Here is a 23,770-nt window from a genome sequence, read left to right on the forward strand (position 1 = left end):
TCCCAACCAGGAAGGTAGGGCTTAGGGTTGGCACTAGGGCAGCCCGCAGCCCGCTTGCTCGCTTAGCCCACCCGAAATTTCGGCCAAACAAGTCCGTCCAGATCGAACCTCCGACGACCCCATCGACACCTTTTCGACAACTTCGTTCTCGTCGCTCATACATACAAAATGGCTGACGCTGCTCCCCGTGGACGTGGAGGTTTCGGTTCGCGCGGCGACCGTGGTGGTGACCGTGGCCGTGGTCGTCGTGGCCGTGGCCGCCGTGGTGGAAAGCAGGAGGAGAAGGAGTGGCAGCCCGTCACCAAGCTCGGCCGTCTCGTCAAGGCCGGCAAGATCACCAGCATGGAGCAGATCTACCTGCACTCTCTGCCCATCAAGGAGTTCCAGATTGTGGACTTCTTCCTGCCCAAGCTGAAGGATGAGGTCATGAAGGTACGGCACACACCAGCACCATACACGAACACCTGGGGAGGAATTGGGAGGTATCTACGATGCCATTGGAGAAATATGAGCCAACATAGTGCATGGCGCATGGCGCAATGCGTAATAACAGAGAGCGGAGGGGGCAACTACAATTTGAGGAAATCCAGTAGCTAACATGGTCTTTTGAACGCCTACAGATCAAGCCCGTCCAGAAGCAGACCCGTGCCGGTCAGCGTACCCGCTTCAAGGCCATTGTCCTCATCGGTGACGGCGAGGGCCACATCGGTCTCGGCATCAAGACCTCCAAGGAAGTCGCCACCGCCATCCGTGCCGCTATCACCATCGCCAAGCTCGCTGTCCTGCCCGTCCGCCGCGGTTACTGGGGTACCAACCTCGGTGAGCCTCACTCTCTGCCCGTCAAGCAGTCCGGCAAGTGTGGTTCCGTCGCTGTCCGTGTATGTATCCCCCTAGTTCTCCAATATGTGACCTTTTGGAAGCTTGGAATTTTGGAACTAATGGGATTGATTCTTTTTAGCTTATCCCCGCTCCCCGCGGTACTGGCCTGGTTGCCTCTCCCCGCCGTCAAGCGTCTGCTCCAGCTCGCCGGTGTCCAGGACGCCTACACCTCCTCTTCCGGTTCCACCAAGACCCTCGAGAACACCCTCAAGGCCACCTTCGTTGCCGTCGTCAACACCTACGGTTTCCTTACCCCCAACCTTTGGAAGGAGACCAAGCTCATCCGCAGCCCTCTGGAGGAGTTCGGTGATGTCCTGCGCCAGGGCAAGAAGTACTAGGTTATTGGGCATGATGCTTGCATGATTTAAGTTCCGAGTCTCTTTTCACATCCCCCTTATTCTCGGGCTGGAAGGGTCAAAAGTGGCTTGCGGGTTGATTCCCCCTCGGGTCCGGGTGTCCATGGATGTATTTATCACGGGAAAGGGTTAACAAAAATAGCGACGTCAGCCATCTTCCAGCCAAAAATGCTTCTTTTCTCCCGTGCATTTGTACTTGTATATGTAGTGACTTCTCTGTGGTCTACCGATCTGTCTCTCCCGCTTACCCATGCGCTGCTACAGAAGTGGAGAAAGCAATACTCCTTGCTAGACATACTCTGTATATCTTTGTGGCTCGACGAGGAATCAAGCCACACGGCGGGACTGCCGACGCCGACTGAGCCTCCTACGGAGTGCTTGGTGGGTGAAAGGCGAGTGGGGCCTAACTCGAACTACATGCTCGACTTTAGAGTGCTTGTCAAAACACGTCGCACCCTCTTTGTGACCTGCCAGCCCACCCACGACACTACATACCCGCAAGACTCTACCGCATCAAGGATGATTAGCTGGAATTCCACCTCGCCTGGCCTTCCAATTCGTCCTCAGACTAGGTCATATTAAGCCTATCAGGTATGTCCATCCAAGTTGGTGCCTACATTTGGTATGTATGTTACGTGCACTGTGCTTCCAAAACGTGAAGTCGCTCTAAGAGCCTATGATTGCGCATAGAGGTAGGAGAAGGTATGGTTGTAGAATCCTCTGATTGAGATCCAGAGAACATCTGAGCCCTCTCAACCGAGCTAGGAAAGCTGAAGAGCATTGCTATCGCCACAGCGCAACTCGCGTGGGCCGGCAGATGCAAAGGATGCCTCCGGCGCCCAAATAGGAAGGTATGAGTTTCACTTGACTGCGGAGGGCAGTCAACTCAGCAGGTAAGCAGGTCGTGCCTCCTTCATCTCTCTCACATTATTCCCCGCTCTCCTCGTCCTCCTCCTCTTCCATCCGCAACACACTTCACGTCTCTGATCTCCACCTGACCTGCATTGCAACCTATTACCGGGGCCACTTCTCTAAGATGGGGGAGCATCCTGCACACTGGAGGGACAGCCTGATGGGTTGGGACTTCTGGCAAGACGCGACCCAGTATGAAGACAACATCAGCAAAGAGCTGGACATCGGTAAGGAGACCACGCGCGTGATTCTGATTTCAAGCATCGCATGCGGCTTATCAATACAGTGCTAAAGCATATCATTGACTCTCCTAGCCCTGGACCTGGATCTACCAAAGCGCTTCCCTTTCAATCTGGGCGACGAGGAAGCTCCTACTAAGGGACGCCGTCGCCTAAGCATGTCAGACGTCAAACCACCTGGTGTCCGGCGTCACTCTTCGCTGACAACGAGAGCATCTCGGTTCTGGGACACGGAACACCGTGCACGATCTCCATCACCCTGCAGAATGGCACCACCCCCAATGAATCCTTTTGCCTCTCGAATTTCAGCGCCTGGGAGTCCTCCTGCACCTCGACAAGGACGGTTGCGGCCAGTCAAACCACCTGAACTTCCACCAGGAATCACCATCGAGACCCGTGGAGTATCGCGTTCGCCGCCCCCCTCACTTTCTTACCGAACTGAACCCCCTGTGGACGATTTTGCAACGGCAGCAAAGCCATTTATCGGTTTTCCTGGTGGCTCGACCTGGGCGGATTTGCCCCAGCACAAGAAGACACTGGGCTTAGACCTGTTCCGGCCGTGTCCAACGGAACTTGATGAATTGGCCTGTTTGGGTATCGAGGAAATGAGACCGATATGCCAGTTCCGCCACCTACGCTCACTGACAATCACGGGCATGCTGCAGTCGTATCAATCCTACATCTGGCAGGTGGCCTGGCTCAACTTTGACCTCGAGGAGCTGCACCTTGAGATGTCACTGGAACCTAAGGTCCACAGTGCCATACATGCCGCGCAGTGGAAGCCGATTCAAGATGGATGGGAGATGGACAAGAGATACTCGGCAGAACCAGTGTACCAGTAAGTCGCAAGCAGGTGGGCAGGGAGGCGAGTCGATTCGCTCTCGCTAATCTTGTAAATTTGTAGTGGTCATCTTGGCGACGGCGAGCTTCACCCAGACATTGGCTGCGGCGAGTACCTTGACAAGCACAGCATTGAAAAGGCCAAGATTCTGGCTATGGCTACGAGCCGGGCGTGCAAGCGCCTCAGTATCAAGAACCTGACTCTCTCTGGCTTCGTCATCGACGCTGACCCCTTCCTGCATTGGTTTGATCCCGAACAGCTGCTGACCATCAGGTTCCTTGGTCAATGCCTGGATGCCGGGTTCTGGCTGCCGCAGGCCATGAAGGTATCTTTGCGGTGCCCGAGGAAGATGGAGCCGGGGATTGTTTCTGTTGGGATGATCCCGGTTGATCTGCAGAAGGACCTGAAGGTAGTGAGCGTGAATGAGGGATGGCTGCAGGGCAGAGTTCACCTCCTGGACCTGATGCTGGAATGAGGGCGCTCCTGGAAGATTTTCCAGCTGAAGGGCGAGATCGGACAGACACGGCCTGTTACTCATGTATTTTCATGGCTATCAGTTATGATCTGAACGATCTGATAATCTACGATATTCTATCACGACAATTCATAATGCAAACACGATTAATGATTGGCAACTTGACTATCTTAAATCTACAAATACAAGAGGCCCGACTTTTCACGCAATTTGAGGGCATGTGGCGTATTCAAGATGATGACAGATAGATCCAGAGATTGATACGAGATTGTGGCAATCGACCCTTGGTGTAAAACTGACGCACTTGGAACGATCTCCGTGGCCAGAAAGTCATTGAATCATTCTTTCGGCCTCCTGGGATCCAAATTACGCGCCATCTTCTTCCGCGATGCGGATGGCGCCCTCGTTGCCGACTCCAGATGACCAGAAACCGTCCATGTAGAGGGTGCTATATATGCATCGGATTAGAAAGTTACGGATGGGCCATAGGTTGCGCCTGCAACTTACATGTTCGGAGAACTGTCGTGTGCCAACACAAGCCAGTAGCCGAGAATGCCCTGGGTGAAGATATCCTGAATAGCGAGAAGAACGGTCTCAGTGTCGACGCTGATCTTCAACGCCAGGGAACCAGCAGCAAGGGAGCTTGGAAGAGTTAGAATGTGTCCCAGTGGAAGATGGAGAAATGGAGAGAAAGACGTACATCGGGAACAGCGCAAAGGCTACAAAGGCCGATCCAGAGAGCGCGCCGAAGAACCGGCGTGTTTGCGCATCTTTGTTCTGCGCGGCGCGCTGGGCATGGAATCCTGCATGGTGCAGCATCACTAGATAAGCAATGCAGCTGATGGTCAACCAGACCCATCGCTGGCGGGTGTGGCCCGCAAAAGTACCCAGTACACCTGCGGCAAGCATGACAAAGTTCGCCGCGATCGCCATGACGAGGTTTGCACCTGGCAGGCCGGACACGAGGGCAAAGTTGATCAGTAGCAGGGGTGTGGCCAGGGCCCAATTGATATAGCGCAGCCACAGGACCTGGCGGAGGTACTCGTCCGCGGTATTGGGGACATGCTTGTGGTGGTGAGTGATGTGGGCGTGCTTGAAGCTGATGCCTTGGCCGGTTGCAAGCGCCAGGTAGGTGATGAAGGAGATCGTGGTGATCAGGGACGCAAGCGTGTGGAAGACCCGCTTGGGCTGTAGAAGTGCGGGGTGTTAGCGTGGTTTGGGCGCGGGAGCTAATTAGCTGTCAAGCTGGGGGGCGCGTACCAGTGGCGCACGGGCGCCGATCGTGTAGAAGACGAGCGAAGAGACGCCCATCAACACAGTGACGACCCTAGAGATAGCAAGGTTAGCTGGAGGTGAGTCTAACCGGCGCCTGGCAATAGGAGTTCGAACCAGAGAGTCCGCTTGCCGGTGTCGTGGAGCTCCTGGAAGAGCGGGGTGCTCGGGATCACCGTGGGGATCGGGGCCACCGAGGTGGGCGTGGAGGTTGGCAGCGTGACCGAGGGGAAATTGTTGAAATCTTCAGGGACCATCATCTTGAAGGTATTGATAGAATGAGGAAGAGTATGAAGAAGGAGGCTCAACTCGAGGGAAGAAAGGTCTAAAAGACTTGGGTGGTTGGTGAGGTGGAAAGGTGAAATCAGGATTCGGGTGGGAGCTTGGAAGTCTGTCGTCATCGCCACTGGCAGAACAAGAAACACGAATTGGTTGCCGTCTAGGCAGAACGTGCAGAACCAAGGAACGCAGCAACAAAGACTACAGATGGAACCGCAGGAAAATCGTACAGATGATTGGCAGGAGGGGGATTTGGAGAGAGTTATGGTACATAGTCTGCAAGGAGTTGTACTCCGTATAGTACACGAAAAAGAAAACAAGACACTATCGATCACAGCACCGATGATCCTCTAGATGACCATCTAGACAGCAGGAGCTGCAGCCGCCTCCAGCTCGCGCACCACCGAATCGCACCGATCACAGATGCCATCCATCGCCACTGGCTCCGGAACGGCGTACCGCCAGCAGCGGGCGCACTTGGACGCTTGTGGAGCGTAGACGTACACTCGGCCCTTCCGTCCGTCAGGCAGCGCGCATTCTTCCTCATACTGCCATTCAGCCTCGGCGATCTCGACCGGAACAGCCTCACGGGGGTCAGCCAGCGTGACAGCCGACACGACGAACAGGTCCGGCAGCTCGGAGAGGTACTGGTGGAAAACTGTGTTGCTCATGTCGCTGGGGAGAACGAGATGCACAAACGATTGCAGCGACGAGCCGAGGACCTTCTTCCCGCGAGCCTGCTCCTGCAAGTTCTTGATGACCGAGTGGACAGCCACAATGTCCTGGTAGCTGGTATCCAGCGCGGCATCCTGCCACTCGGACGCGGGGCTGGCGGCGATACGCCGCAAAGGGTGCTCGCTCAGGGACCGGATCGCCTCTGGGGTATGGTCCCAGGTCTCCTCAACAAGGAGCGGGGTGATGGGGCCCAGGACTTCCTGGAGGTGCTGAAAGATGTAGAACAGGGTGGTCTGGGCAGCACGACGGCTTGCGCTGTTCTCGCCCAGTGTGTACAGTCGGTCCTTGATTGCCTCCATGTAGAAGGCTGAGAACTCAAGATTGGCCCAGCGGTTCATTGTGGCGACAGCCTTGTAGAACTCGAAGTTGTCACAGGCCGTCCGCGTGGTAAGAACCATGTCCGAGAGGTGCTTCAGCGCGATCCGATCCACCTGTTGTAGCTGCTCGTACGGCACGACACAATCGGGGCGGAAATCACCCAGTGCACCCAGTAACAGCTTGAAGGTGACTCGGAACTTGTGGAGGCTGGTGTTCACGGTCTGAAGCACCTGCTTTCCGATCACCACGTCGCGCGTGTAGTCGCTGCTCGCAGCCCACATGCGAAGGGCATCGGGACCCAGCGCGTCATAGGTTGGTTCCTGGTTCTCAGACTGTTTCTTCCCCTTACCTTTGCGGGGCTTCAGAGGAGGCAGCAGGGTTCCATCCATGATGGTCTGGGGAGAAATGGTATTGCCAATAGACTTACTCATCTTGCGCCCATGTTCATCCAGGGTAAAACCGTGGGTGATGAGATTGCGGAAGGGAGCACGAGAGGGCTCAGTTTGGCCCGAAGAGAACTGATGAGCAATGTATGTTAGAAGACCGGACTGGAACCAGCCTCGATGTTGGTCGGATCCTTCCAGATATACGTCCGCAAGATGGCTGCGCCCCTCAATGGGGATATCAATTTCCGCCCAACTGGTACCGCTGTCGAACCAAACATCCATCGTGTCAGCGCCACGTCGATAACCCACAGGATCATTCCGCAAAGATGGGAGTACCCAGGCAGCCTCATCAGCGCTGTCAGTCCACCAGGCGTCAACGCCACGCTCTTCGATAGTCTGCATAATATGCGAAACACTTTCCTTGGTCAAGACAGCCTCGCCGGTGGTCCTGTGGTAGATAGCAGGAATTGGGACGCCCCATGCGCGCTGACGCGAGATGCACCACTCGCTGCGATTCTTGATGAAGTTGTCCAGTCGGTGCTTGCCAGTATCCGGAACAAACCGAACATCCTCCAGCGCCTTGAGCGCGCTGCTGCGAATATCTGCCACATCTGCGAACCATTGTTCGGTAGCACGAATAATGATCGGTTGCTTGGAACGCCAATCATAGGGGTACTTGTGCTCGTATTTGTGCTGGGCGAGGAGATAGCCGTGGGACTTTATATAATCCAGGACAAGGTCATTGCCTTCTCCTAGCACGGGCTTTCCAGCCAAGCGTGTAGAATCGTGCGGCATGGCCTTCTCGGTGAACCTGCCCTCGTCGTCGACCGGCGCAAAGACCGGGATGCCGCGAGCCAGACAGGCTTCGTAGTCGTCCATACCGTGACCGGGAGCACAGTGAACCAATCCCGACCCCGAATCCGCCGTGACAAAGTGCGCGGCAATAATCGGCTGAGGGTCGGCATCAATGCCCTTGAGAATGGGCCGGTAGGTGGTTTTCTCTGCCAGTTCAGAGCCTAGAATTGACGGCACAATGACAGACAGCTCCTCTTTCAGCATGCTCTCGAGATATTCGAACCGGGACTGGGCCACCAGCAAGTTGCCATGTGTCTCAGACTGCACGATGGCATACTCCAATTCCTCACTAACGGCAATAGCGGCATTGGCAGGTAGGGTCCAGGGTGTCGTAGTCCATATAACCGCACTTACTCCATTTGACTGAAGCAGCGGGTCTTGAGACAGGTGTGAAGGGATGTTCACGAGAGGAAACTTGACAAGAGCCGCGGTGGAAATGTGGTCATCCTTGTATTCCAGCTCAGCCTCCGCAAGTGCCGTACCGGTTGAAGGCGACCAGTAGACCGGCTTGAACTTGCGATAGATGAGACCGTGGTCAACCATCTCACGGAAGATCCCCAGCTGGCGCATCTCAAACTTTTTGTCCATTGTCTTCCAGTGGTTCTCCCAGTCGGCCATGACTCCAAACCCACGGAACCCTTTCATCTGCTCCTTGACAGTCTGCCTTGCCAGCTGTCGCGCAGACTTGCGAATGACCGCCGGACTGACCGATCCATCACCCACCCCTATATCACGCAGGCCCTGGAGCGCCTTGAGCTCAATTGGCAAGCCATGGCAGTCCCACCCAGGGACATACCGCACCTGTTTACCCCGACCCAGTTGTACGCGGTTGATGATATCTTTCAAGATTTTGTTTAGCGCGTGCCCGATATGCAATTCGCCGTTTGCGTAAGGGGGACCATCGTGCAGGACGAAGGGCTTGTTAGCAGGTCGTTCGCGGCGCTGCCAGGCGTACAGTTCATCGGTGCATCGCTTCAGGTATTTCGTCTGGTCGGCCGGCGACCCTCGAGGGGGAAACGTCGACTTGGGAAGTTTGAGTGTCGACGTCCAAGACTTCGGGAGTAACCGTGCCTGTTTGTGCATTCTCCCGGCATCTCTACTTGAAAGCTGAGGGCGTGGAGGAGTTGCGAAGATCGCGACGGTTAGTCAAGATGGAAACTGGGGCAGTTACGTATTATGACGTAGTTTACAAGGAGAAGCCATAGATCCGTGGTGAAAGATTGGTATTCTAGAAACCGAATATTACATGCGCGCTCCCAAATGTTTACACAACTCCAAAGAAAACTCCCAAAAGTCTGGGCTTATTGTCGCGTCCCAAATATAAAAGACGTGCCTCATTCAAACGCCAAATGATTGCGTGCGGAAGAGCCGGTGGGATTAATAAACTGTCAAGCAGCTCACAGCGCCGTTCTTCAGTACTTCAAATAGAAGACCCGGGAATCCAAAAAGCTCCGTATTGCCCAGTCCACCATCGTGACCATCTAGTCCGTTCCGCGGTCCTCGGGCTGTGGTCTCTTCCCAGCCACCAAGGAATTCAACGCTGCTCTCCGGGCTGTCGCCCCAGCCGCGATTTAGGACCATCGGTCGTTGCATGGCTCGCTGCTCGTTAAGACTGGCTTGCGATTCTTTCCAGGCATCGCGCAGTCGCTCGGAGATCTCATCGTATGACGCCTCGGAAGTCAGGCCGTCGCCGGAGTGGTCAAGGTGAATCGTCCATCGGCTGCGACGATGACGGTTGAACGGGTACGACCCCGGTACGTTCCCATGTAGGATGATCTTCGTTACGGTCAGCTGTGATGATGAAAGCTGAGGAGATGGCTCTGGGAGCCCCGAGGCAGGAAACGCCGGCCCTGGAGTCGTTGGATAGGAGATGAATGCATCGAATCCATGGTGGAAGTAGTTGAAGAAGCATTCTGACGGTAGAGAGGTTGGATCACTGACGCTGTTTGGAGATATTTCTTCGTCGGAGTCATCCGTCACGCTATTATTAGAGGAGTGGTCGGTATCGGGGATCTCCATCCCTCTGCCAGGCGACGGACTCAGGTGCAGGGGGTCCCCGGTGCCACCGCTGCCTGTTGCACGGTGAATGGATATCCGCCGATCATGTTTACGATAGATAGCATCCGGAGGACCGAACTCGGCAATCAGATCCTGAGTGGTCGTCTCCCCAAGAATGATCTGCGCTGGGGGGTTATTTCGTCGCTCTACTTCTATTCTCCCCGCCCCAAAGATGTGAAACTCCTCCACTTCGTCGGCAAACGCCTCGCGCGTCTTGCCAACTACGGCTGAAGAGCGTGGGTACTGGGGCTGCTGAGTGAACAGCTTTGCGCGAGCCTCAGGCCATGAGGATCCTTGGAAAATGGCCATAGATGTTGCTGGCAGTGCAGCGGAGGACGAAAGCAGCGCTACAAAGTCGCACGAGTCGGACCATGCCGAGTGTTGAAGAGGGAATGAGAATGCGACACCTGGATATGATAGCACATATGTGCCATAGGGCGACTGGTCTGTTGGCGGAACATATTCGCCGGGGTACGAGGGGCCGAACAGACGGTTGTAGACATGCCGGAAGCTGGGGCCGTGTGGGGACGCGAGCTGTTCGGTTGCCTTCCCACCCTTCAACACATCCTGATTCTTGTAGACCAAGCCCACCCGAGTAAAGTCCAGCACTTCGACCAAGCGTAGTCTTTGGTCGGGTCCGTCAAACCGGAGTCGCAAGCCGTTGGCAGACAACTTTAAGATGACAGGGTTCCGTAGAGGGTCCGTTGAAGAGTAAGCGAGGTCGATCTCAGGGTATGTCTGAGGGTGAGACTTGACGCGCGTCAGGACGTTGTGTAGAGAGGCACCGAGTGCTGCGCAACGATTAGCCTGGTTCCCCTCACGGTTCCGCAGATCATCGCGGGATGGGAAACATGCTGATGAAGCCCAGGCCTTTGCCAGGGAAGATCTGAACCGGCGCCGATCGGGCAGTCATCGTGTTGGTGGTGTGGTTATCCTCCAAACCATCGATTGAATCAGGGGCCAGGATGAAGGGGGGGGGATAAAGTGAGGGACGGACCGTCGATAAGGCCACCGCGGGGGAAGGGCGATGACGCCAGTCATGTGAGAGGGGTGCATGACAGATATGACACACAGCCAGTCACGTGTGCTTATCGCGAACAACGGCCAAGGTAAATCCTACACATGTACCGAGAATAGACATTTAGTATTATGTATGCATACCAAGTCTGCTTGTGAAATGTGGATCAGATATTTTGTTTGATATTTTATTAAGGGAGCTCTAACTTCTTTTCTGCCAGGCACGATCAAGGAATTTCATAGTCAGAGTCGGGTGGCCGCTGTTAGCCCATGAAACAGCCGCCTCAGACGGGCCGGTCACGTGGGGTTTGTTTATGTTTTGCCCAAAGGGGTCCACCCGTTCCTCGTCTCTGCACTTGAGACCCCATCTGCCGACCGGTTTCATGCATTCACTGATCTCCGTTCTCCCCGGCTGAACCAAAACTTCCATCTGTGCAATATTTTACCAACTGCACGCTCTCATCAACATGGCCGGCCTATCACGGCCAGCCTCTTCCATTCCCGCTGCTGCGAGGAGGACGGGTTTGCGCCCACCCACTCGGCGAACCGGCTCCGCAGTCCCAGATAGACAGCCTTCGCCCGCAGTCATAGCAAGACCGGCCACCTCATCGATTGCGCGTGTGCAAAAATCGAACCCCGAACAGTCAAGCACGGTCGCCAAAAGGAAGGAAAGAGACTTTGAACGTGAGATTAACGAGGACACCAGCATCCACGTGGTGGTGCGCTGCCGAGGTCGCAATGAGCGGGAGATCAAAGAAAACAGCGGTGTCGTCCTCTCCACTGAAGGAGTGAATGGCAAGAATGTGGATCTATCCATGGGACCCAATGCGCTCTCGAATAAGACCTATGCCTTCGATAAGGTCTTTTCGCCCGCTGCAGACCAAACGATTGTATACGAGGAAGTGGTACTTCCGATTGTGAATGAGGTGAGTTAGGCAGCTTTTGTCGGACCTGAGGATGTGCCGTGTTAATTCAAAGCAAAGATGCTCGCCGGGTACAACTGCACGATTTTCGCATACGGGCAGACAGGAACCGGGAAGACATATACCATGTCTGGAAACATGACTGATACTCTTGGTATACTGTCCGATGATGCAGGCATTATACCACGCACACTCTATTCCCTGTTTCACAAACTTGAGGAGACGGAAAGTACTGTCAAGTGCTCTTTTATCGAACTTTACAATGAGGAGCTGCGAGATCTCCTCGCTGCCGACGACCACACAAAGCTGAAGATTTTTGAAAACGAAAAGAAGGGCCATGCCGGCACTTTAGTCCAAGGAATGGAGGAAACCTATATCGACTCGGCATCATCCGGCATCAAGTTGCTGCAGCTGGGCAGCCACAAGCGCCAAGTGGCCGCAACAAAATGCAACGACCTGAGTTCTCGCAGTCATACAATCTTCACAATCACCGTTCTTACGAAACGCACTTCCGAGTCTGGAGAGGAATATGTCAGCTCTGGAAAGCTCAACCTAGTGGATTTGGCCGGCAGCGAGAACATTGGACGAAGCGGTGCTGAGCATAAGCGAGCTACCGAAGCAGGCTTAATTAACAAGAGTTTACTCACTCTGGGACGGGTTATCAATGCCCTGGTGGACAAGAGCTCACACATCCCCTACCGGGAGTCGAAATTGACTAGACTGCTACAAGATTCTCTCGGTGGCCGAACGAAAACGTGCATCATTGCCACGGTATCCCCAGTGAAGAGCAACTTGGAGGAGACAATTTCAACACTCGACTACGCATTCCGAGCCAAGAACATCCGCAACAAGCCCCAGATCAACTCCATCGTGTCCAAGAATAAGCTGCTCCGTGAAATCGGCATGGAGATTGAGAAACTCAAGAGCGAGCTCATCGCTACGCGGCACCGCAATGGCGTATACATGACACCCGATGCGTATGAAGAAATGACTATGGAAAGCGAATCACGACGAATTGTCAATGAGGAACAGCGAGCCAAGATTGAGTCGATGGAATCCAGTCTTCGACATAAGGTCCAGGAGCTGTTTTCTCTCACAGGCAATTTCAACACGTTGAAACAGGACAACGAGAACACCCAGTCCAAACTCAAGAGTACCCGGGGCATGCTTGAGCAGACGGAAACGAGCCTAAAGAACACGTCGGAAAAACTTGACGAAGAGACAATCCTGCGAAAAGCACATCAAGCTACAGAGCAGATCCTTCGTGAAATTGGTGCCGGTCTGCTATCTACCTTGGACGGCACTGTGGAGGATGTCAATGGGCTGCACGCCAAACTCGATCGCAAAGGCAGTCTAGAGAATGATAACCGCCAAACATGGGAGGCCTCTACCCTCGAAATCTCTGATATCACCCAGAAAGTCGATGCCCGAATGGAAAGCTTCCAAACCCACCATGCTGAGCTTCTGGAGACCATGTCGAGCAGGATCCACCAATTTGTCGACATCGAGCTCAGCACGGTCCAGTCAACTCGTTCTCAGCTTCAGGGATTTAGCACCTCTTTTGACAAGGTCGAAGCCGATGCGAAGAAACAGACTTCCGATGCTCACAACGAGATGAACGAGGTTCTTGAGGAGATCAAGGTCCTTCGCGAGGATGTCAAGACCAAGGTGGGCGAAGGCCTACATGGGCTGTCAGCTGCAGCAGCTCGAATCTCGAAAGAGGTCATCGGCGAGTTCTCTGAATTCCATTCCCAGCTTCACTCGTCCTACAGTGTCCTTGGCAAGGACTTCAAGTCCATGTTTGAGAACATGGCCTCACATCTGGACCAGCAGAAATCCGAGATTAACAAATTGCGCCTAGAGCTCCAAGAAGCCAATCGACAATCGGTGGAGGCTAACCGCAAGGCCTCCTCGAATCTCGCTCAGATTCTTGAAGAAGAGCATGCAAGCGCTCAGGCTGAGCGGGAAACTGTGATGTCGCAGATTCGTAGCCTGCTCGAGGACTCTAACCAACGACAGTCCGCCCGCCTCAAAAGCAAGTGTGAAGTTGTTCGCACTGATATCTCGGCGTCCGGGGATTCGCTCGAGCAGGCCACCGCGCAGTATGACCGCCACGTTGATGAATGGATCTTCAAGGAAGAGCAATTCGCTAAGGATGTCACGGCATCCAAGGACGAGATTAAGACCAAGATGCAGAATGATTGGGAGGTAAAGGCCACTATCTATCTTGTTTTGAGGGCCAAGGCTAATCGTGGTAGACATTCGATCAACGTAATGCTTCAATCCAGCGGGTTACAGAGTCGGTCCACCAGGAGACCGTGCGGATTGTGGATGCTCAGATGAGCGACATGAGCAAACAGATGGGGGCTCTCGATGACTTCGTTGCCACGGCTCGGTCCCATAACGGCCGCTTTCATAACACACAGCTGGCCAGTCTGGACGCTATGGCCACAAATGTTCGGGGGTCTCGTACAGCCGTCCACGAACAGTTGGATGGCCTGCATGGCCGTATTGGCCAGCTCCGGGAGGATGTCAATCTGCACACCAACAACCTAGAGCAGTCGACTGCTCCTCTGTACGAAGAGGTCCGCCAGCCACTCTCCGAACTTCGCGATAACATTCAGAGCCATCCCATGAAGGAGTATGTTCCAACTGGAGTCACTCCTAGAAAGCGGAAATATGAATACCCCACGGATCTGCCTCGCACAGAATCCCACGAGGGTATTCGTTCCCGGCACCGGACATCCAAGCAATTCACCGCCCTTCCATTCAATGAGGAGGCCCAATTGGCCCCAACCCCTAGCTCCTCTGTCTCTTCGCCATCCAAAGGCTTTGTTTACAGCGACGCCGTGGAAGAGGTAGGGACTCACGCTCCGTCATCCGCAATCATGACTTCCAACACTGGCCTTAGGGAAGTCGATCTAAACGTCGCCAAACAACTCGCGTGTGATTCTGATGATGACACTGTGCCCATCGGCAAACTTGAAACTCTTGCACCCACCCTTTCCATAGACCTGGACGAAACCCCCGAAAAGGATGACTCTGAGCAACCGCTTCTCAAGCGGCGCCGCTCTGCCTCCAACAACTCTGTCGAAACGAAGCTGCCGCAGAAGATGCTGTCTAAGAAAATGGCTGGCATGATGGAGGGCCGGGAGAATGTTCCCCCATCTGCCATGTCCGGTGGCCGCAGGTACAGGATTCGCAATGCGGATTAATTGGCTCCATATTGCATCGCATATTTGTTCCTCTCCTTTTTACTCTTTTTTTTGTTTTTCACTGTCGAGTTTGACATCTTGATACCCAATGTCTGTGGTCTTTGCTCTCTGGACCGGAGTTTCTGGCTGAGAAAATCGTGGGAGTGTCATACACTTTTTTGCTTCATTTGTTCGACTAGATTGGAGCTTCATAGACCGGAGCTCTTTTGTTATCATTTGGCGGTTTTGTGCTTGGATGTCATTTCACTTGGCGTCCTTGGGGTCTCATGGCCTCACTTTTGGCTTAATTGAATACCTGGGTCTTAACCTCAAGCCGGAGGCTACTTGAATTCAATAAGTAAACTATGGTATACCCAACAAAATGAGTGATCAGCCAGTGAATCAAGAAAACGCCGATGCATCGGCCGAAATTTGCGCCAGAACTAGTTAACATGACGAAAAGCCATATCAAGCAAAATAGGAAAGGGTACATTGCTTTCCAAGTGTATCATTCACGTACTTCCTCCGCCGCAACTTCTTCGTTCGGAGTATCCTCAGTCGTAGTCTTCTCCACGAGCAATTCCTTGCCTTCTTCGTCCTGCTCCCCATCCTCATTAAGAGCCACATTCGCAGTATCAATCACCATCTGCAACTCGCGCATTCTCCTCGCAAACTGATCCATCATATCTTCCAGCCCGAGGGCAGCCCGCTCCCCTTTATCCTTCCCTGTCTCAGCGGGGATCCCGCCCGTCCCATGAATTTTCAGCATCAACCCATGTCCTGGAGCATCGCTAGCATCATGCTTCTCGAACGTCGGCGCTGGCACCATCTCGCTGCTTAGTACCTGCCACGTTGGCGAGAAACTCTTTGCCGATGTTACACGGAATTGGGTTGGTGGTACGCTCGGCCCTGGCGATGGTTGTTGTGCGGCTAGTGCTGATGGAATCGCTGGTGACGTAGACATGGATTTGGTACCACTTGCGCCAGCTCCGCCTGTCTTGTTTATGGAAGAGTCGGCCGCTGTGTTCGCTTCGGTAGTTGCAGGAACCGGTTCGACGTCGAGGACGATATAGTTCTCGCGTACCCCCGGAATCGGAGGCGGGAGGAGCGCGGGTTTCTCCTCGCCATGATGCTCGGCGAGGTCGGACCGTCGTCGGGCGGTACGCCCCTCATTTTTTGTACCTGACGACGCATCCTGTTGAGCCTCCAAGCTGCGTACAGCAGCTTCCGTCACAATATCGGTGTCATCATCGGAGAAAATGTAGTGTACGGTTGGATGGTGATGGTCTGAAGTATGGGCATCTTCGATCAGTGTGAAGAAGGGCTGGAATGGCCGGTGAAATGGGCGCTGTTCTGTTCCATCGTCATGCAGTTCACCGGATGGGTGCCCAGGATCGCCCGCAGCCCCATCGTAGGTCGGAGAGGCGACTGGAGAGGCGGCGTGCTGAGCCTCCGCTGTACTGTGGTCATCGGGCCCGCGGGCGAACTGGTCACTCGGTCGCGAAGATGCCCCAAGGCGAGCTGGGAGATCGTGAAGGGAGGATTGTGAGGAAGGAGAGAGGGCATGGGACGGGTTGTTCACAGACATCTCCGCCGCTACATGGTTGGAGGTAGTCAACTGGGGTGATGTTGCTTTGGGGGGAGCTTCTTATCGATAGCGGCACGTGATAACATGGTGCCTTTTGCGGATTAATTCACTAGGGGGGTATCTAGGTAGATCAGACTCAGCACGATCCATAGGTACATATGCTCATGCGAAATCCAAGAGAATACAAGAATAAGGCAGGAAAACAGAGTAGAAAAAAGTAGAAATAATCTATTAGAGTCAAGGAATGACCGACCTTCGGGGAAGCTTGAGGTGGTGTAATTTGGGATCGAAATGAGCCCATGGAGGGATATATTTTCGCAATCGCCCCACATATCTTTTACAGACTTGGTGCATAGTCTAGTCCACTTTTATTATGCAATAGGCATCAAAATATATGGCGACTGTACTCCATGGATTTCAATTAGTCTCTGAATTGTGTAATGTTGAGATAATAGCCTCCATGCAGACGAAATCAACCAGTAGAGCATATCCATGATCGGATCTATGTGCTTCGTCGGCAAAAATGCAGAGGGAAAGCTTCGAGCCAGGCATCAAACACAGATAAAACATACGCCGAACGGTATTCCCCTATAAAACCAACAAAGAAAAAAGGGTATCCTTTGAATCAACCCATTGAACGCCTCGAGACGAAATATGCAAGGTCATACTGCCGTTATTCTTCTTCTCGAACCCACTCGAATTCTGGCAGCGGTTAGGATAATTCTGGCAGCCGGAGAAGGCATACATACTTTGGCGGCACATTGGGCATAGTCCCTTCGAGCTATCTTGCTGGATCCAAGTCATGAGGCAATGCTGTTTACCCACCGCGGAAATATCCCCACCAGTCAGTTCGCTAACCCAACCAGTAGCAGATCAAGACGCGTCGGTAGTCTCACCATATGAAAGGAGTGGCCGCATTTGCCGATTACTGGTGTCAGGTAGGCCAGGTTAGTATAGCAGGCGGGGGCGGTAGTGGGCACGTTGCAACTCACGGAGGGCGCAGTCATCGCCGGGGAATTTGCAGGTCGGACAGGTCCCGTCGAACTGGACGCGGCAGATACCACACACCTCGTCCTCGGGCATGTCCCAGCGCCAGGTAGCAACGGCGTTCCATTCCTTTAAAGTGACCTTCATGATTGTAACCCACGTTGAGAAGTGGAGCCTGAGCTGAAGCCAGGGCCAAAGCCGACGTAGTGGTGGGCAAAGGTGAAGTCCCGCTTATCGGCCGGTGTTTATCGTTTTTATCTTCCTATCGGCCATCACATGAGACGCTTCTCCGCACCTCCACATCTTCCATTTCCGCTCCATAGCGTTATGTAAATTGGAACCCTCCCTACCCTGTCGACCATGGCTTCCATGGCCATTCGCTCCGGTGCTTCTTCCGCACGTTTCTTCCGCGCAAACATGGCCTCCGCCCCTCGGGTCCCAGGACACCAGGTCCGCCATGGCTCCTTCTCCTCCTACCTAGTCACCCCTAAAGAGCTCAATGAAGCTTTGAAGAAGAACCCGCCAACCAAGATCTCCACCTCCCCGAGAGTGATTCCTTTATGTGCAGCATGGTTCATGCCCAATGACCCCGAGGGTCGCAAGGGCATTGACTCTTTCAGCCAGTCCCGCATCCCGCAGTCACGCTTTTTCGACCTCGACGCGGTCAAGGATCACGATTCCTCTTACCCCCACATGCTTCCTACTTGTGAGACTTTTGCAGAGGCTATGAGTGAGCTGGGCATTCGGCGCGATGACGAAGTGGTGGTCTACGATACAGCGGAGCTCGGCATCTTTAGCGCCCCACGCGTGGGCTGGACCCTGCGCGTGTTTGGCCACCCGAACGTTCACATTCTCAATAACTACCGTCTCTGGGTTCGTGAAGGTCTCCCTACCGAGAGCGGTGAGCCTGCTCCCCTAGAGCAGAGCAAGTATTCTGTGCCGACCTACGACTCTAAGCTGGTGATTGCCTTCCGCGAGATGAAGGAGCTGGCATTTGACTACGGCAAGGAGGGCGCGGAGGAGGTCGAGATCCTGGATGCTCGTTCTTACGGTCGTTGGGCTGGAACTGACCCGGAGCCGCGCCCAGGCCTGTCTTCTGGCCATGTCCCTGGCTCGAAGAGCTTGCCGTTCCAGGAATTGCTTGACCCCGAGACCAAGGCCTATCTTCCCGCGGAGCAGTTGAAGCAGGTCTTTGAAGATCACAAGGTTGATCCTTCCCGATCAATTATCAGCTCATGCGGCACTGGTGTTACGGCCACCGTGATCGAGACCGCTTTGGGTGAAGCGGAGTATGGGAACCCTAATCTCCGCCGGGTATACGATGGCAGCTGGACGTGAGTGACTGATCCAGCACAATGAAACTATTGTTAAACGCTAACACACTCATAGTGAATGGGCGCAGCGAGTCAAGGAATCCGATGGCCTTATCAAGAAGGTCAAATCGTAGAGAGAAGTATGGAGTGGGCAGTTCTCACGAACAATACGATAATGGGGCCAGGATCGGGACTTTCTCTCTTCCTTTGCTTGTTTCGCGTTTAGCTCTTAGACGATACTCTACTCCGTTATGATATAGATATCCTTAATCTATTTGTTCTTTTTTTTTTTTCTCTTCTCATTTCTACTTTACCTTCGATCGATTCATGGGCCAGGAACCGTGGAACCGTCTGGTTACCGCTTAGTCAGCCCCATCGTTCATCGTCGCAGCTGCAGCAGGCTTCATTTCCAGCGTGGACCACACCCAGTCCTGTTAGTTCCCGGTGATTCCAGTTATCAAAGATGCTGCAGATGATTCCTTGCCCTCAGGCTTCTCATTGTGAGTGCACTCTCCCATCCGCGTCATACCGACCACCCGCTCTCTGCGCCCCCACATTCTCATGTCCCTCCATCGTCAAACCTCCTTCGTAGGCTCCCTGCTGACCACCCCGACCTCCCCAGTCGCGGCTGTCAACACAACCGTTTCCCCGGTCTAGGGCACCTTTGCCCTCTTCCGCTCCTAAAAGACACTCGTTTCCAGTCTCGCCATGTCGACCGGACGCAAGGTCATTCACTGCGCCGTGGACGAGACGGCTTTGACCACCAACATCAGCGAGATCAAGAAATGGACCACCAACGGCGCCATCGATCTGATTGTCCCTCTTTACAGTATGTAGCCTAGTTCTGAGAAAGTCTTTTACTCTGCGACATCGCACATTGCTGATCTGACCCTCTTCCCCCTCCACTTTCAGCCCTCGAAAGGCTCCACGCCCTCAAGCGAGCGGGATCGCAAACCGCCATTAATGCCCGCGAGGCTGTTCGCTTCCTCGACCGAGTTACCTCCGGCAAGGATCACATCACGGCGGACCGAATCACCCTCCAGGGCCCGATGGAGCAGTACGAGCGGTGGGAGGATGCAGAGAAATTCTTCCTGCCAGAATTCGAGGAGGAACCCGAGGCTATTGATGAGGCAGAACATACTGAGTCGGCGCCCGAGGAGCCTCAGAAGAACACTGTTAACTCCGGTCCGGAGGATTTGTCGCAGATGCTGCTGAGCAAGCTGAACTTCAAGAAAGAGACCGAGGCCGCATCGATCACCTCCGCCGGGTCTCCCAGTGGTCCAGGATCGCGCACCTCGTCTCGCAGTTCGCGCACCAGTCCTGAATGCGCCCAGCACGAGAACGGTAGCGCCAGCACTGTCGACAAGCCCAAGTTTGGGCACCAACGTACCGAATCTGGCTCTACCATCCCGGTCGCGCCGGCCGAGTTGCGCCCGTTGCTGAGCGCGTTGCTGTGGCGGCTACACAGCGGCCCAGATGCCGACCAGTCTGCCAAGAACTGCATTTTAGTGACGAACGACCGCGCGACTCAGGTGTGGGCCCAGAAGTTCGGTATCGGCGTGAAGAATATTCTTCAACTGCGCACCGCAGTCCAATACGAAGAGCGCGAGTACAAGAACCGCTGCAAATACGTCGAGAAGACCCAGACCCAACCCACGGAGCAACCCAAGACCCTGTTGTCCTATGAGGATGACTCTGACGAGGATGAGCTGGTCTTTGTCCCACGTGGTGGCCGCGGCGGCAAGGGCCCTTCTCGTGGTGCTCGGGGTGGATCCTCTCGTAAGGCTGTCTCGAAAACTGTCTCGAAAACTGTCTCGAAGGCCGTTTCGAAGGCCGCTCCAGCCGCTGTTGAGACCACCGTTGAGGTTCCTACCCAGCCGATTGATCCAAACTCCTTCAGCCGCTCCCTGGGTGGCTCGAACAAGACGCCGCCTACCGTGGATCTGAGCACCCAGCAGGGTGCTGCTCGTGGCATCGCCGGGGCTTCTCGTCGCTCCCCTAGTGGACGCCGTGGAGGACTTACTCGTGGCTCTGGCCGAGGCAATGGTCGTGGACGGGGCAAGCTCTGGGTTCCTTGAGTGCAAGAGCTGGTCTGCTGAGAAATCGACCTGATCGAGCTCTTCTGCAGATCAAGCATTTTTTTTGTGAACCAATGCATCCAAAACCGGAACGGGCTTGTCTTCTTTCCCTTTGCAGGACGGATATGATTGCACGAAGGAGAATCCGGACTGTGAGTTGCCTGCAGGACGCTTCTACCCTCTTCCCCTCTCCATCTCCATCTCCCCGGCGATGGCTTCCAGACCGTGTGGCAGCGTCGAACACCCCGGACAACACGATGAGCCGATGAACCCCGGAGGGAGGATTCGATTCGCGGTTGGAGTGCTGCCATGGATCTGTTCCTCGGAAAAGCCCATTGTGCCTTTGTACCCTGGAATTTCCTTGAGAGCATATTGGATGCCCTATGGCTCTCCGCTTTCCCTGATATCTGAGAAATTGCTTATTTTGGTGTGACCTTGGGCGATCATATACGATGGTGGATTTGCATTTACTCAGACCTTATAAGAGGATTCTATTTTGCAGCCGCGTGTTGAACCGTTTATCCTTAAACTGTAATGCTATTAGCTGTAGGACTTTGTTGTGATAGCAGTGTATGCGGCCTGTGGGACAGGCTGGGGTTCCCCGCGTGACGGTCCCGTGGGACTTGCATAACATCACTTGACGCTCCTCTTTCCTTCTCTTCCTCCTCCACCTCGAGAACCTCTCGATCGCTCCGCCCATTCCTTAACCCCTTCCCACTAACACCTATCCACCTATCCACCTATCCACGCATTCAATCATTTAATAATGTCCGCTATCGACGAGACTCCCCTCAGCGCCTCGCCTCACGAGCGTCGCAACTCGCTGGAGAAGCACCTCCAGACTCGCCCAGACATGCAGGACCTCAAGAACCGCCATATCCTGCTGAACACTAGTGTGGCCCCGTACATGACGCTTCTGCACCTGGAACTGGTCTACATTCTACTGACGCGTGTCACAGTTCTCTGCAAGCTGCCCAACTGGAGCTTGACCGCCAGCGCGCTTCGGACAACCTAAAGAAGAGCTTGGAGAAGAGACCCGAACGGGACGAGCTGGTGGAGCGTATATCCCCCTTTTCTCTCTCAATTCTACACACCTTCTCACCCTGCTATACCACCGTCTTATCAGGCTACGCTATCGGTGCGGCTCTGTACTAACTAGCAAAGGCAATATTCTCCCCGCGTCCACCGCCGCGCCGGCCCTGCAAGCCAACGCCCGCGAACTCGAGCGCCACATGCTGGCTGATAACCTGGAGCACAAGATTCAGAACCGCCCAGAGCCCGATGAGCTCATAACTCAGGGTATTCTGACGGAAGACGAGGACCCGCGCTCCGCGTGATTGGCGTGGGTTTGTTTTGCTGTCTGCGGGGTCACGGTTTTCGTTTTACCGAGCACGGGATGAGAAGCTCGAATGACCCTCGACGGACTCTCAACTTGGGTAACGGACGAGTTAATTGACAATACGAGAGATTATGCGAATCATGGCATTACTTTTATGCTTCCTTGTGCTTTTTGGGCTACATGCGTCGGGACTGTTGCTCGCTTGCGGGTGGTGATGTCACTGTGACGCTTTTGTCGATATCCCCCACATTCTTAGTTTGTGTTTCTTACTCCCCCGGACTTTCGTAGCATAGTGTTTACCCTGTGTAAATAAAAGGATTGGTAGGTGTCCATTTTACACGTGCCATATATGCCATATTGCCTGTGGTAGTTGAGATGTGGAGTGGATATCTCGGTTTCCCCTGCGATGAAGATGCCTTGGGAGTCCACCACTGGTCTCCAGGTGCACGTTCCGTACGGTGCCTGGCTGCAGGATTTATAAAAACCCCATAGATTCACGGAAAGAAGTCTCCGCGGCTGGAAGTACTTGATAGATCCTGGTAGTACCTGCAGGTGACAGCGGGAAATTTCAAGGCAAGTTACAAATTCGTTGGAAGCTTTTGTAACTGCCATTGGATAATTTGCATTCTCATTGCAGCCTTAACTTCGGAGATATCAAAGTATCTAGGGCATAGAACAGCATCTTTGACCGTTCCTTCTGTTGTATGAGTGATGACGGCAAATGCCGGCACCGGAAACCCGCCTATGGCTTGAGAGATCGTGCGAGTCAAAGCGAATAATCATTACTTTTGTTGAACTCCTGTTTTGAGAGAGGAAATATATGGCATGATAAACCGCTAGACTGAAGAGCTCAACGAGTCTCAACTTCCATCGGCCCTGACAGATCCGGAGTCCAACCACTCGGCCGTTCACTGCCTCGCACCAGGATCCCGTACGCGGCGCGTTCCACCTTCTCCACGCTGTTCTGCATAACCTCCGTCTTCTTGAAGAGATCCTTGTACATGAAGGAGCGGTGTCGTCCCGGAACACTGAGCGCCTCACATCGTGCACGGACAGCGCGGAGGTCGAGAAGGATGCCCGCCTTGGCGGCGTCTGTAGGTGTCGTGTTGCCCGAGCTTAGTGCTGTCACGGCAAATCGCATCATCTCCCCCGTCAGATCGAAAAGACCCATCAGGTAATCTTCTTCTGTCACTAAGATCCCTGGTAGTCGCGCTGCGACTTCCGCGTGGGTAATCAAGGTTTCGGTGCGGAGGTAATGGTCGAATGAGATTGCCTCAATGTACTCCTGGATGCCGCCGCTGATCTGGCGCTGGTAGCGCCATGCGTTGATACTGGTAAGATCAGGGGTGACTGAGGCAAAGAGCTTCTGAATCTGCTCGAGGCGGGTGTCGTTTTCCTGTGCGATTTTCGGCGGGATGGGTTGGTTGGTCGTTCGCACGCGTTGGAGAGCGAAGATGCTGTTTTGTGAGATGACAGGGTCAGTTCACTAGTATTTTTCAATTGGCATGTGAGGTAGCTCACATTTTCTTGCTCAGTGCGGTGATGTCGCGGCTGGCCTTGATGATGCGCTCGCGTCGGTCGTGGTGCTCATCGAGGCCGTCACGGAAGTTCTCAAAGATCGAGATGGTCGGACCAGCCGACCCGTTGGAGGTCATGTTGACGACGGCCTGCCCTTCCCAAGAGCGCTTAGTACCCATTGACGAGGTTGCAAGTGGAAGTTGGAGAA

The 23,770-nt window shown here is 54.1% G+C and overlaps 12 protein-coding genes across 12 annotated transcripts; 5 read left to right on the forward strand and 7 right to left on the reverse strand.

Moving 5' to 3' along the window:
• Window positions 1–33: 33 nt before the first annotated feature.
• Window positions 34–1,229, reverse strand: N7482_001604 (uncharacterized protein; the record flags this gene model as incomplete). The annotated part of the gene is made up of 3 exons (XM_056683729.1): window positions 34–464; window positions 662–870; window positions 982–1,229. 3 exons carry the CDS (start codon window positions 1,227–1,229, stop codon window positions 34–36), a joined length of 888 nt encoding a protein of 295 aa, XP_056547335.1.
• A 1,042-nt stretch (window positions 1,230–2,271) lies between these two features.
• On the forward strand, window positions 2,272–3,702 carry N7482_001605 (uncharacterized protein; the record flags this gene model as incomplete). The annotated part of the gene is made up of 3 exons (XM_056683730.1): window positions 2,272–2,374; window positions 2,462–3,224; window positions 3,291–3,702. The coding sequence occupies 3 exons, from the start codon at window positions 2,272–2,274 to the stop codon at window positions 3,700–3,702; spliced, it is 1,278 nt and encodes a 425-aa protein (XP_056547336.1).
• Window positions 3,703–4,068: 366 nt separating this feature from the next.
• On the reverse strand, window positions 4,069–5,234 carry N7482_001606 (opsin family protein; the record flags this gene model as incomplete). Its single annotated transcript, XM_056683731.1, has 5 exons — window positions 4,069–4,150; window positions 4,210–4,344; window positions 4,403–4,890; window positions 4,963–5,029; window positions 5,092–5,234. The coding sequence occupies 5 exons, from the start codon at window positions 5,232–5,234 to the stop codon at window positions 4,069–4,071; spliced, it is 915 nt and encodes a 304-aa protein (XP_056547337.1).
• Window positions 5,235–5,615: 381 nt separating this feature from the next.
• Window positions 5,616–8,630, reverse strand: N7482_001607 (isoleucine--tRNA ligase ISM1; the record flags this gene model as incomplete). The annotated part of the gene is made up of 1 exon (XM_056683732.1): window positions 5,616–8,630. The coding sequence occupies one exon, from the start codon at window positions 8,628–8,630 to the stop codon at window positions 5,616–5,618; it is 3,015 nt and encodes a 1,004-aa protein (XP_056547338.1).
• Window positions 8,631–8,924: 294 nt separating this feature from the next.
• N7482_001608 (UPF0183 domain protein) lies at window positions 8,925–10,646 on the reverse strand (the record flags this gene model as incomplete). Its single annotated transcript, XM_056683733.1, has 2 exons — window positions 8,925–10,491; window positions 10,603–10,646. The coding sequence occupies 2 exons, from the start codon at window positions 10,644–10,646 to the stop codon at window positions 8,925–8,927; spliced, it is 1,611 nt and encodes a 536-aa protein (XP_056547339.1).
• Window positions 10,647–11,089: 443 nt separating this feature from the next.
• On the forward strand, window positions 11,090–14,760 carry N7482_001609 (putative kinesin family protein (BimC); the record flags this gene model as incomplete). The annotated part of the gene is made up of 3 exons (XM_056683734.1): window positions 11,090–11,548; window positions 11,606–13,753; window positions 13,804–14,760. The coding sequence occupies 3 exons, from the start codon at window positions 11,090–11,092 to the stop codon at window positions 14,758–14,760; spliced, it is 3,564 nt and encodes a 1,187-aa protein (XP_056547340.1).
• Window positions 14,761–15,247: 487 nt separating this feature from the next.
• Window positions 15,248–16,327, reverse strand: N7482_001610 (uncharacterized protein; the record flags this gene model as incomplete). Its single annotated transcript, XM_056683735.1, has 1 exon — window positions 15,248–16,327. One exon carries the CDS (start codon window positions 16,325–16,327, stop codon window positions 15,248–15,250), a length of 1,080 nt encoding a protein of 359 aa, XP_056547341.1.
• A 948-nt stretch (window positions 16,328–17,275) lies between these two features.
• On the reverse strand, window positions 17,276–17,461 carry N7482_001611 (anaphase promoting complex subunit 11; the record flags this gene model as incomplete). The annotated part of the gene is made up of 1 exon (XM_056683736.1): window positions 17,276–17,461. One exon carries the CDS (start codon window positions 17,459–17,461, stop codon window positions 17,276–17,278), a length of 186 nt encoding a protein of 61 aa, XP_056547342.1.
• A 213-nt stretch (window positions 17,462–17,674) lies between these two features.
• Window positions 17,675–18,761, forward strand: N7482_001612 (sulfurtransferase; the record flags this gene model as incomplete). The annotated part of the gene is made up of 2 exons (XM_056683737.1): window positions 17,675–18,648; window positions 18,704–18,761. The coding sequence occupies 2 exons, from the start codon at window positions 17,675–17,677 to the stop codon at window positions 18,759–18,761; spliced, it is 1,032 nt and encodes a 343-aa protein (XP_056547343.1).
• A 574-nt stretch (window positions 18,762–19,335) lies between these two features.
• N7482_001613 (uncharacterized protein) lies at window positions 19,336–20,705 on the forward strand (the record flags this gene model as incomplete). Its single annotated transcript, XM_056683738.1, has 2 exons — window positions 19,336–19,456; window positions 19,540–20,705. The coding sequence occupies 2 exons, from the start codon at window positions 19,336–19,338 to the stop codon at window positions 20,703–20,705; spliced, it is 1,287 nt and encodes a 428-aa protein (XP_056547344.1).
• Window positions 20,706–21,471: 766 nt separating this feature from the next.
• On the forward strand, window positions 21,472–22,042 carry N7482_001614 (RPEL repeat-containing protein; the record flags this gene model as incomplete). The annotated part of the gene is made up of 3 exons (XM_056683739.1): window positions 21,472–21,608; window positions 21,665–21,765; window positions 21,870–22,042. 3 exons carry the CDS (start codon window positions 21,472–21,474, stop codon window positions 22,040–22,042), a joined length of 411 nt encoding a protein of 136 aa, XP_056547345.1.
• An 852-nt stretch (window positions 22,043–22,894) lies between these two features.
• N7482_001615 (translin family protein) lies at window positions 22,895–23,741 on the reverse strand (the record flags this gene model as incomplete). Its single annotated transcript, XM_056683740.1, has 2 exons — window positions 22,895–23,501; window positions 23,566–23,741. The coding sequence occupies 2 exons, from the start codon at window positions 23,739–23,741 to the stop codon at window positions 22,895–22,897; spliced, it is 783 nt and encodes a 260-aa protein (XP_056547346.1).
• Window positions 23,742–23,770: the final 29 nt, after the last annotated feature.

Source organism: Penicillium canariense, assembly GCF_028826845.1.
Source record: "Penicillium canariense strain IBT 26290 chromosome Unknown utg000001l_segment0_segment0, whole genome shotgun sequence".
Taxonomy (NCBI): Eukaryota; Fungi; Ascomycota; class Eurotiomycetes; order Eurotiales; family Aspergillaceae; genus Penicillium; species Penicillium canariense.